At 39.9% G+C, this 13,206-nt stretch overlaps 1 protein-coding gene across 1 annotated transcript; it reads right to left on the minus strand.

The window, feature by feature from the left end:
- Positions 1–7,536: 7,536 nt before the first annotated feature.
- LOC116456444 (large ribosomal subunit protein eL21-like) lies at positions 7,537–8,075 on the minus strand. The gene has a single exon (XM_032753802.2). The coding sequence runs from the start codon at positions 8,051–8,053 to the stop codon at positions 7,571–7,573; it is 483 nt and encodes a 160-aa protein (XP_032609693.1). The 5' UTR covers positions 8,054–8,075; the 3' UTR covers positions 7,537–7,570.
- Between the last annotated feature and the right edge of the window lie 5,131 nt (positions 8,076–13,206).

Here is a 13,206-nt window from a genome sequence, read left to right on the forward strand (position 1 = left end):
CCTCTGAATTTAGACAAAACTATTCTTTCCTTTAAAAAAATTCTCATCTTCAAAGTTTTTCTCACCAAAAACATAACTTAATTTCTTATACATCTTGCATGCAGAATCACATACATTAATTAGAATTTTTAACTCTCAGTAACCCTAATTTCTAGTGAAAGCCCAGGAAGGAAGCAAACTCTGAACTATCTGACATATATCAACCTCCTATGAATATGTATTTCATAATCTCTACAAACATGTGCTTTCTCATAGAACAATTTTCCAATGTGAAACAGGACATATTTATTAATAAGCCCAAATATCTTTTCTCTTTCTTTAAAACTTAAGAAGCCAAAAGTAGGCCAGGTGTGGTGTCTCATGCCTGTAATCCTAGCACTTGGGGAGGCTGAGGTGAAAGTACCACTTGAGCCCAGGAGTTCAAGACAAGCCTGGGCAACATACAGAGACCCCATCTCTAAAAAAAAAAAAAAAAAAAAAAAAATCAAAGGCTGGGCATGGTGGCTCATGCCTGTAATCCCAGCACTTTGGGAGGCCAAGACCAGCGGATCACCTGAGGTCAGGAGTTCAAGAGCAGCCTGACCAACATGGAGAAATCCCATCTCTACTAAAAATACAAAATTATCTGGGTGTGGTGGCGCATGCCTGTAATTCCAGCTACTCAGGAGGCTGAGGCAGGAGAATCGCTTGAACCCGGGAGGCAAAGGTTGCAGTGAGCTGAGATTGCACCATTACACTCCAGCCTGGGTAACAAGAGCACAACTCTGGCTTAAAAAAAAAAAAATCAAAAAATTAGCTGGGTGTGGTGGTTCACACCTGTAGTCCTAGCTACTGGGGAGGCTAAGCTGGGAGGATCTGCTCGAGCCTGGGAGGTAGAGGTTGCAGTGAGCTGTGATCATGCATTTCAGCCTGGGTGAGAGTGAGACCCTGTCTCAAAAAAGAAAAAAAAAAAAAAAAGGCCAGGCACGGTGCTCATGCCTGTAATCTCAGCACTTTGGGAGGCCAAAGCGGGCAGATCACCTGAGGTCAGGAGTTCAAGACCAGCCTGGCCAACATGGTTGAAACCCTGTCTACTAAAAATACAAAAATTAGCTGGGTGTGGTGGCAGGCGCCTGTAATCCCAGCTTCTTGGGAGGCTGAGGCAGAATTGCTTGAACCTGTGAGGGGGAGGCTGCAGTGAGCCGAGATTGCGCCATTGTACTCCAGCCTGGGGGAAAAGGTGAAACTTTGTCTCAAAAAAGAAAAAAAAAAGCCAAAAGTAAATTAATTTGAATCTATGTTCAGTAATTAATGTTTTTATATTTTATATTATTTGGCTATGACCCAGACATTTAATGAATAACTATTAATTAATATAACTTTAAGATCTCAAATTATATGAAAAGTTCATTTATAAATGCTTATTCCCTTTTCATTTACCTAATTTATTTTTTAACAATTATACCTCGATTACTTATGAAAACAAATATTACACAGAGCTAATCATTATTTCAAGTTACCTTTCTGTTAGCCATTTTTACAGCATGTGAATGTTAGATGTTCACCTTAAGAACCTTAAAGTACATGGATATTTTATTGATTACTTAGAAGATACAGCTGTTTTCACTAAAGTAACAATACTAAACTAGTCTTATTCATCAAAAAGTTGCACAAAAATAGGCTGGGCAGGATGGTTCATGCCTGTAATCCTGACACTTTGGGAGGCTAAGGTGGGAGGATCACTTGAGCCCAGGAGGTTGAGACTAGCCTGGGCAACATAGTGAAACCCTATCTCTATAAAAAAATTAAAAAGAAAAAAAAAGTACAATCTATTTGGGAGGCTGAGGTGAGAGGATTGCTTGAGTCTGAGAGGTTGAGGCTGCAGTGAGTCATGATCATGTCACTGCACTCCAGACTGGGAAACAGAGCAAGATCCTGCCTTAAAAAAAAAAAAAAAAAAAAAAAGTAGGCCGGGTGTGGTGGCTCATGCCTGTAATCCCAGCACTTTGGGAGGCTGAGGTGGGAGGATTACCTGAGGTTGGGAGTTCGAGACCAGTCCAACCAACATGGTGAAACCCTGTCTTTACTAAAAATACAAAATTAGCCAGGCATGGTGGCGCTTGCTTGTAATCCCAGTTACTCATGAGGCTGAGGAGGAGAATCACTTGAACCTGGGAGACAGAGGTTGCAGTGAGCAGAGATCGCGTCATTGCACTCCAGCCTGGACAACAAGAGCAAAACTCTGTCTCAAAAAAAAAAAAAAAAGTGACATAAACTGTATTAGTCAGGGTTCCCTAGAGGGACAGACTAATAGGATACATACATACATACATACATAGATATATATATATGAGTTCGTAGATATATAGGGGAGTTTATTAAGTATTAACTTATATGATCACAAGGTCCAACAATAGGCTGTCTGCAAGCTTGAGGAGCAAGGAAACCCAGTCCAAGTCTCAAAACTGAAGAACCTGGAGTCAGTCCAATGTTCAAGGACAAGAAGCATCCAGCATGGGAGAAAGACGTAGGCTGGGAAGCTAGGCCCGTCTCTCCTTTTCACGTTTTTCTGCCTGCTTTATATTAACTGGCAGCTGATTAGATGGTGCCCACCAGATTAAGGGTGGATCTGCCTTCCCCAGCTCATTGACTCAAATGTTAATCTCTTTTGGCAACACCCTCACAGACATACCCAGGATCAATACTTTGTATCCTTCAATCCAATCAAATTGACACTCAGTATTAACCATCACACAAAGATCATTTTGCTTTTAAGGCTGGAATTATAGTTTTATGACCTGTGTGTCGAATCCTGACACTTTAAAACAGCTAGAACAAATATAAAATTGTCTGAACAATACATGCAGGCAAAAATGTATGCTGACCATTCTAAAAACATTTCTATTTTACTGACAAATTTAAAACCAGCTTATTTATCAAAGATTCACTTAAGTCACGTAAATGAAAAGGCATTTGTGTTAATTACTACATATTTCAACAGTTTTAGATATAATTTTACATGAGTAACCATTTATCTCTAAGCCAATCTAAATAGGCTTCCTTAAGGGATTTCTGGTCAATTATGCCAGATTTTACCACGTAGACACAACATATAACATGCATAAACACATATGTTAAAAAGATCTTATAGCTTTCACTTTTACATGTATTCATGAGACTGTAAAATATAGTAACATAAATTCACTGGTTGGATCTGAGTTACATCCCTATAGCAGCTGGTAAAAAGAAAAAAACTCTCTCTTACCTTTTTTTTTAAAGCCTCAAATTTAGTGGTTAGTTTCTCAGGTGTTTTTACATTTCAGCTAGGACTCACTGAATTGTATAATGAGCATGTGTATTTTTTTTTTAGTACATACATATATACCCCAAAATAAGTGGTAGTACAGAGATAAGATTGTTTTAGGCTCATGCAGGGAAGTCATCGCCTCAATAGTTAAGGAGTAAAATTTATTATATCTCCTACTTTACATTCCTTATTTCTCCATTTCCCTCTCCATGTTGACTGCAGCAAGTATTCACATAAAAACAACTTCTCTCAAGAAAATGCTCTTACTTCCAGTCGACTTTCTCAGGATTGTGGAAACCCTCCCAGAAGCCCTCTAGTGGACAAAACTTTAACACCTTACATCGGCCTGTTTTTGGAGACCAATGAAATAAGCAATAGGATTGCCACAAATAGTTTCGACCAGTAGTTCTCAACCTGAGATGATTTCACTGTCTAGGAGTCACTTGGCAATATCTGGAGATATTTTTAGTTGTTACACCTTAGAGAAAGGGTGCACTGGCATCTAAAGGATAGAAGCCAGGGATACTGCTAAACATCTCACAATACATAAAACGACCTCCACAACTAAGAATTATCTGACCCTAAATGTCAACAGTATGGTGACTTCTGACTTAGACTAATCATTGTGAGAAACTCTTGTTGAGGAGTCATCCACCATGACCACTACGATAACCTTGACTTGTATAAAGTCAAGTGTCTGCATTCACCCTCTCAGTTACGACTCCTTCTAATTTTCCACCCAGGTCATGTGCCTCCAATAATGGTGTAAGGGGAACCATGAGGCAAGTCCCAGTAGAACCACATGGTTAGAGTGAGAAGGAATAGGTCTCCAAAAGATGAGAATTGCAATTATTACAGAAAGAAAGCTGAACTATAGATCTATAGATGTCCACTACACTAAGACAGTGAGAATGAAGAGGAGAGGGAATACTTGAGAACTTAAAAATATGGCCAGGCACGGTGGCTCACATCTGTAATCCCAGCACTTTGGGAGGGTGAAGCGGGTGGATCATTCTAGGTCAGGAGTTCAAGACCATCCTGGGCAACATGGTGAAACCCTGTCTCTACTAAAAATACAAAAATTAGCTGGCATGGTTGGGCGTGCCTGTAGTCCTAGCTATTCGGGAGGCTGAGGCACAATAACCACTTTAACCCAAGGGGTGGAGGTTGCAGTGAGCCAAGATTGAGCCACTGCACTCCAGCCTGGGCAACAGAGGGAGACTCCGTCTTGAAAAAAAAAATAATAACTGCTAAACCTTGCTGATTTACTGGATGTGGAGGATGAAAGAGTGACCATCATTGGAGAGATGATGACAAGATTTTAGGAAAAGAGTGACTGGAAGATGATTTTATAATTAACCAGGATAAAGAATTCAGGAAAAGAAACATATTTGGTGAGGTAGAAGGGAGATTAGTACTGTTTTGAGACTTCACTTACCTTCATCAGCATTCATCTAGGAGCAATTATCAGGATTAATTTTATAAGGTTGTCCTTGAGGTTATTTATTTATTTATTTTATTTTTAAAAATTTATTTATTTTTAAAAATTATGTCGCCCAGGCTAGTATCAAACCCCTGGGCTCAAGTCATCTTCCTCCTTTGGCCTGCTAGAGTGCTGAGATTACAGGCATGAGCCACCACACCTGTCCTGTTCTTGAGTTTTATAACCTATTCAATAATGGCAAGTGTCACTAACTTTCCTAGTCTGATATAGGGAGATACTTAGCCCATGAGTCAGCTACCATATTTGTATTCTAGGGCCTCGAGTAGTGCAGGCAACACACAGCCAAATCTTTCTGGACTATCCTTTTCAATGTGACAGGGAGACTACCACCAATTTCCTTTCCTCTGTTAAAGCACTTTTTTAGTTCAGGCAGAATATATTGCAACCACATAGTTTTACATTCCTTGGTTAAAATCACAATCCAATTGTTCTTCCCTAAAATTACACCTCAGCTATATTTATTTAATTTTGGTACTTTCCACTCATTATTGGGGAAGTAGTTTCTGTTGTCGCATTTCCCTTTGAATTAATTAAAAAGCCTAGAAACTTACTAGTCCAAGAGGACTATCCTAATACCAAGCTACTTAGCTGCTGAAGAGAGAATTAGAGAAGTGGACCAGTCTACCAACAGCCCTAGTTTGCAATTACGCTTTTGTCCATACATTTACATAACTAAAAGCAGCCACTACTGTGATTCTTCTCAGAATAAAAATGTGCTAAAGGGAAATTCTGTCTCCACTTAAAGTAGCAGCTGACAGTTTTTAAATTTGTTAAAACAAATATCAAATTCTACATACCCAGGCAACACATTTTACTTACTAGTTCCATTCACACCTTGCATCATGCCTTGCTTTTAGCTCTGTGAACCACTTGTTTACTCACTCCCTTGCCATTTTTGTTATTTTGTAAATCATTGGCTACAGGTCTATATCAAGAGACTGGGCCTTAGAAATATTTTAACTATCTCCAGCCAACTTTCTCTTGCCTCAGATTCCTCTAATACCTTATTTTTCTTTCTTATTTATTTAGACTAAAATGCACTTTGTAATCTCATGTCAGTACCTTACCAATTTCACCAATTTCCCTTCCTTCCTTCCTTCCTTCTTTCTTTCCTTCCTTCCTTCCTTCCTTCCTTTTCTTTCTTTTTTTTGAGGCGAGTCTCACTCTGTTGCCAAGCTGGAGTGCAGTGACGCCATCTCAGCCCACTGCAACCTCTGCCTCCTGGGTTCAAGTGATTCTCCTCCCTCAGCCTCCCAAGTAGCTTGGACTATAGGCGCACGCCACCAAGCCCAGCTAATTTTTGTATTTTTAGTAGAGACAGGGTTTCACCATGTTGGCCAGAATGGTCTTGTTGGATACAAAAATGTTCTGGAAACAAATGCTCGGTGCCACAAAGTGAAACCAGCACTCAGGCAAAAGTTGTCTCAGCAGGGCAATTTACTTCGGAAGAAGGGTGCCACTTGTGTCAATCAAGATCGCAAGAGCACAGAGAATAAAGGAGACCAGGGGTTTTTTATATCCTTAATGCAATACCTACCTCTTTGTCCTTCCCCGATGGGCTGGGGTTGGACTGCACAATCTGAGCTGACCCGATTGGCTACTTGCAAATATTTTTCTAAATATGGAAGGGAAGGGGGACGTGAAGTACAGTGGTAAAGCATGTGAGACTGTTTGAGACGTGCAGTTTCAGGGGAACAATGGGTGCAGGTAGCCAAGGGAAAAGATGTGAGTTATTGATTAGAGCTGACAGGAAGGGGGTAGGCTGTTTTACAGTAACTAGGGGCAAGGAGGAACAGGAAAGTTGAGTTTGAGAACAAAGGACAAGGAAGTTAGCAGGCTAAACCTTTGAAGAGAAGTTCAAAGCAATTCATTGTATCTTACAGTCTCCATCTCTTGACCTTGTGATCCGCCAGCCTCGGCCTCCCAAAGTGTTGGGATTACAGGCGTGAGCCACCATGCCTGGCCAGTACCTTACCAATTTCATTAGCCTGGATGTTATTTCTCTTACATATAGTCTTCTCCCAGAGAGTAAAACAGCTATTCCCTCTTCATTTCAAATCTACAAAATTGGTGACCACTACATTCTACAGATTCTGTGTGGTTTTCATTACAGAAGACACATCTGTTGGTTTCCCAGTAGTTGACCCTTAAACAATGTGTGAGTTAGGGGTGTTCAGCTCCCCATGCAGTTGAAAATTCACACATAACTTTTTTATTTAATTTTTTCAAAATTTAAAACACTTTTTTTTTGAGACAGTGTCTTGCTCTGTTGCTCAGGCTGGAGTGCAGTGGCATGATCTCAGCTCACTGCAATCTCTGCCTCTCGGGTTCAAGCGATTCTCGTGCCTCAGGCTCCCAAGTAGCTGGGATTACGGGTCCACGACACCATGCCCAGCTAATTTTTGTATTTTTAGTAAAGACAGGGTTTCGCCATGTTGGCCAGGCTGGTCTCGAACTCCTGGCCTCAAGTGATCCACCCACCTTGGTCTCCCAAAGTGCTGGGATTATAGGTATGAGATGCCCAGCTGAAAATTCACATATAACTTTTGACTCCCCCAAAACTTAACTATTCATAGCCTACTGTTGACCAGAAGCCTTACCAATAACATAGTCTATCTATTAATACATATATTTTATGCATTCATGACATACCTTTTTCTTAATTTTTTCAATATTTCTAGGCTATGCAGTTTGTGAGATTTTTCTTTTTCTTTTCTTTCTTTTTTTTTTTTTTTTACAGCCCAGAGGTCCTTTATTTATTTATTTATTTTTAACACCTATTATGCCATGAATTCATAGGGAATAGGTTCCAGCAGCTCAGGCTCCTTCCCATTGGTTCTCACAAAGTGTGCCTCTCTGGGTGGAGCAGGCTGGCGCTTTAGTTGAACCCAGGTACCTTTCTCTTTGCCTTCTTTCTTTTTCTGATCATTTTCCTTCACGCGTTTCAGGAAGCTGTCTCGGCTCTTAGAGTGCTTAATGTGCTCAGTACGCACATTAATTCTCTTGGCAAGAATCTTGCCCTTAACTTGTTTGTTTACAACAATGCCAACAGCATGCTGGGTAACACTGTAGACTCTTCCAGTTTTGCCATGGTAACACTTGTGGGGCATTCCTTTTTGAACAGTACCCATTCCCTTGATGTCTACAATATCACCTTTCTTATAGATTCGCATATACGTGGCCAAAGGAACAACTCCATGTTTTCTAAAAGGCCTAGAGAACATATATCGGGTGCCTCTCCTCTTTCTCTTTGTGTTTGTCATTTTGGTGAATTACTGGAAGATGGCGGTTCCGCGAGATTTTTCAAATTGTCCTAAATCTCCAAAAAAATTTGCAATATATTTATATTTAAAAAGTCCATGTGTAAATGTACCCACATAGTTCAAACACGTGTTGTTCAAGGGTCAACCGTATATAACAGTCTCCTATTAATGTTGCTTAAAAGACGTTTAAGGAATTTTGGACCTTCCATTTTTTTTGCTTTTCATGTATTACCTGAACCCTGTATATCCTCACTTAAACAGGAAGGCTAGGATAGTACTTCAGGCTCTGGGTATCAATGTCAAGTCAAACCTGAGTCCGGCAGTATTAGAACTGCTTGGGTGTTCCCCTTTACAAAGTATACAGTTGCACAAGTAAACAGCCATAGATCATTTTGGGGGAAGAACTGGGGAATCATTAACCCCATTGCTTGCCACAGTTCCTTTCTCCTGGCACCTAACTTCTTCAGTCAATGGATTTTGGGTCTAAAAATTGGCTCAGGTCCAGGAACTTGGCAGGAGATTGTGATGTTTCATTGGTACAACTGCCTATGGCCTCCTTATCATCCATCATTTATTTTTATTTTTTTTAGAGGGTGGGGCTTACCATGTTGTCCAGGTTGGTGGGCTCAGGCAATCCTCCTGCCTTGGCCTCCCAAAGTGCTGGGATTACAGGCGTGAGCCACTGGGCCCGGCCAACAATACATTCTTTTAATTCCTTTAACACCCAACACTGATAAGTTGGCTGTGAAATCTCATGCCGATACCACACTTTTGGAGAGCAACATGAATTCCATTATGTATAAACAGTCAAAACTATGTATCCTATAAACTAATTCTATTGATGAAAAATTATCCTGAGGAAATCATCTAAATAGGAAAACACATTTCTCATAAATGTATGCATTAGAACATTATAATAATATAAGACTGGAAATTACCTGAATATGTAACCATTTGGAACTGATTAAGGGAACTGTGATATATCCACTCAGTAGAATATTCTGAAGCCACTAATGTTACCAATGATGTGATGCACCAGGAAGAATACAATATTATTTTTGTAGTATTTCTGTCAAAATGATTGAAGAAACTGGCAAAATATGAATATTGATTTTATGATTTTTATTTTAGATAAAACTACTATTATATTTCATGATTTCATTATTTGTATTATGGTGCTGTAAGAAAACGTCTTTATTCATAGGAGGAACATGCTGAAGTATTTAGAGGTAAAGGATCATCATGCCTGCAACTTCCTCTCAAATGGTTCAGAAGTAATGAGATTAAGAGAGGCAATGCAACAAATTAATAATTGGTGAATTTAGAAGGGCTTAGAAGAAGAGTTACTATTACAAGTATTCTGTAAGTTTAAAATTTTTCCAGAAAAAAAAGTTTAAAAACTGTTATCCCATCTATAGGCAATGTCCAAAATGTTTGCAATAAGATGTCATGTGGAAAAAATGGAGAATTCAAAATTGTTTGTGCAGGCTGGGGGTGACTCATACATATAATCTCAGAGTTTTAGGAGGCCAAAGCTGGAGGATCACTTGAGCCCAGGAGTTCGAGACTAGCCTGGGCAACATAACAAGATCTTTTCTCTACAAAAAATAAAAAAATGAGCTGGGCATGGTGGCACATATTTGTAGTCCTAGCCATCATTCAGGAGGCTGAGGTGGGAGGATCGCTTGAGCCCCACAGTTAGAGGCTGCAGTAAGCCAGGATTGTGCCACTGCACTCCAGCCTAGTAGTACAGGAAGACCCCGTCTCTAAACAAACAAACAAAAACTCTTTGCACCCTATAATTGTAAAAGCATAAAATGTTGGCACATGGATATATTAGAATAGCAGAAGAGGTTTCCCTTAAAAAATTTTTTTCTTTACTTTTTCTTTTTCTTGATTTTCTTTTAAAAATCAAGGTGCCTTATTAGCCAGTAGGTAGTGCCTCAGTCTCATAAAAATCACCAAGGAGAGAGTAAACAAAAAACTAACTAGAATAATAAAATAATTTTTAAAATTCCATTTCTGCCCCAATCTTTTAATTTTCAAAATTCCTTGGTCACATTTGAGTACATCCCATGTTTTTAAGCAATGTCCTGAGTAGGTAATGGGAATTGGTGTCTCTCAAACTGTAAAATTAAAATAAGGGTTCACAGTGGCTCAGGCCTGTAATCCCAGCACTTTGGGAGGCCGAGGTGGGCAGATCACGAAGTCAGGAGTTCAAGACCAGGCTGGCCATCTCTACTAAAAATACAAAAATTAGCAGGGCGTAGTGGCAGGTGCCTGTAGTCCCACAGTCCCAGCTACTCGGGAGGCTGAGGCAGGAGAATTTCTTGAACCAAGGAGGTGGAGGTTGCAGTGAGCCGAGACTGCACCACCGCACTCCAGCCTAGGTGACAGAGTGACACTCCATCTCAAAAAAAAAGAAAAAAGTGTTTAAAGACAGATGAAAGAAGCACTAATCATTAATGCAGGTCAAATACTTCAGTGAGCAAGTTTCAGTAGTTTATAACAATTACAAATAAACCTGTTAAATTTTTCTGGACAATGCTAGTATCTGGATTTTACAAAAATAAGTAAATTTATTATTGATGGCAACTAAATGATATTTGTAGTGTTTTTATCATTCAATAGATTCTATCCACTCACTATACTTTTCTGGGTTGTCCTACAGCAAGTACATGTTTTTAATGGTGTCTGTCTTTTGTGCAATTCCTATAAGTTTGCTATTAAAATACATGAAGGCTGAGCATGACGGCTCACACCTGTAATCCCAGCACTTTTAGGGGCTGAGGAAGGAGAATCACTAGAGGCCAGGAGTTGACACCAGCCTGGACAATATAGCAAGCCCTCGTCTCTACAAAAACAATTTAAAAATTAGACAGGTGTGGTGGCATGTGCCTTGTATCCCCAGCTACTTGGAAAGCTGAGGTGGGAGGATCTTTTGAGCCAAAGAGTCCAGTGCTGCTGTGAGCTATGATCATGCTACTGCATTTCAACCTGGGTGACAGAGCAAAACCCCATTTAAACTCTATTTTAAAAGAGTTCCTAATTCACAGGTCTCCAGTGATATAGTTGGAGTACAAAGAGAGGCTCATGGCAATTCCTGGGGAAGGATGGTCAGTTACCCAGACAATACCTGTAGTATAGCATGTCCTCAGAGAATCATCACAGTCTCAGGACTCAGAGAAAATCCAGTCCAGAGGGGGTTCTTTCCCTTAGCCAAACTCATAGAGGGTAATTCTAACAAGCCAACAAACCAGAAAACCGAATACCATTTTTAAAATGGACTCTGAGCAATGTAACTATTGTGGTCTGGATATTAGTGTTTTCTGATCAGCCCTAAATGTAAATCAATATGGGAAGATATGTTTATCATATGGCTGCTTGATGAATCTGGAAGTCAAACAAGGTGAATTAGTTGTACGGTTTGTGTCCTCAAGCAACCAACCCCAACAAAGGCCAATGGACCAGAGATTAGTATTTTTGTGCCAAGGCACCCTGTCCCTGGGACAATGCTGGAGATGAATTACCAAATATTGTCATTCTAGGTTGTTCTTTTATAGATGTCAAGCAGCCAACTCCCACCTATTAACATATTTCTTTCTTTGAGACACGGTCTTGCTTTCTCACCCAGGCTGGAGTGCAGTGGCACGATCATAGCTCATTGCAACTTTGATCTCCTGGGGTGGAGCAATCCTCCCATCTCAGCCTCCCAGGTAACTAGCACTATAGACATATGCCACCATGCCTGGCTAATTGCTTTTTATTTTTTGTAGAGATGATGTCTCACTACGTTGCCCAGGCTCATCCTGAACTACTGGCTTCAAGCTATCCTCCAGCCTCGGCCTCCCAAAGTGCTGGCATCACAGGTGTGAGACACCACACCCAGCCTTGAGTTATTTTTAAAGACTATCGATTTATCCCATATATTTTATTTTTTCAGAATTTCAGTTTTATAAGATAAATTCATTTTGATAAGTATCTTGTTGTTGGCTCAACATGCTACCTACATAAATTTTTCACATACTTTGTAGATTATTTCTATTTCAATGATCTTTCTTATTATACGGTCCAATTACCATCTAGTTAATAATATACAGTGGTTAAGAGCTCCAACGATGGAATTGTGTTTTTGTGAAAGTTATTTAAGTTTTTTAAGCTTCAGTTTCCTTATCTGAAAAATAAGTGTATCTACCTCAAAATATTGTTTTGAAGATACAATGAGGTACTATAAGTGCATATAAATGACTTAACATAGCAACTAGCATATAGTAATTTTCCTATTCGTTCATTAGTTCTGAGACTAGACTTTAAAAAAAATTACATTTGGCCAGGTGCCTGGTAGCTCACGCCTGTAATCCCAGCACTTTGGGAGGCCGAGGCGGGTGGATCACCTGAGGTCAGGAGTTCGAGACCAGCCTGGCCAACATAGAGAAACCCTGTCTCTACTAAAAATACAAAAGTTAGCCAGGTGTGGTGGCACGCACCTGTAGCCCCAGCTATTTGGGAGGCTGAGGCAGGAGGATTGCTTGAACCCAGGAGGCAGAGGTTGCAGTGAGCCAAGATCGTGCCACTGTACTCCAGCCTGGGCAACAGAGTGAGACTCCATCTCAGGGGAAAAAAAAATTACATTTGAGTTTTCCCCAAATATTTGATAGCAATCTATCTACAAATCATCAATGAGCTAATATTTTAGTAGTAGAGGCAATCAACAACTAATTAAATAATGTTTAACAGCAACTTTAGAGTTAGGGTTATGAAGTGGCCTAAAGAAAACCAAAGCAGAGTGGGGGGGATACAGAGTAATGGAAACAGTAATTTAGATAGGATGGTCAAGGAAGCCCTCCTTCAGGAGATCACATTGGAACAGAGGCCTGGATGAAATGAGGGAAGGAAGTATGTGATTCTCTCATTCATTATGTGAATGTGTGCTGGTTATGGTGCTTGTTAACTGCATCCTTTCGGTTCTTAGTCACACCTCTTTATATGGGTACTGAACTATTTATATTTCTATGACTTAGTACGCCAACCAGATTTTACAGTCGGGGAAGAAAGTGCCTGTACTTCCTGTGTCCTTTAAATATCCTCCACTGGTTACATAGTTCCCATTACTAACTTAGTACTTGTTGGATGGTTTCTATTCAGTTCTGTAA

This window comes from Hylobates moloch, unplaced genomic scaffold, assembly GCF_009828535.3.
Source record: "Hylobates moloch isolate HMO894 unplaced genomic scaffold, HMol_V3 SCAFFOLD_2, whole genome shotgun sequence".
NCBI classification, from domain to species: Eukaryota; Metazoa; Chordata; class Mammalia; order Primates; family Hylobatidae; genus Hylobates; species Hylobates moloch.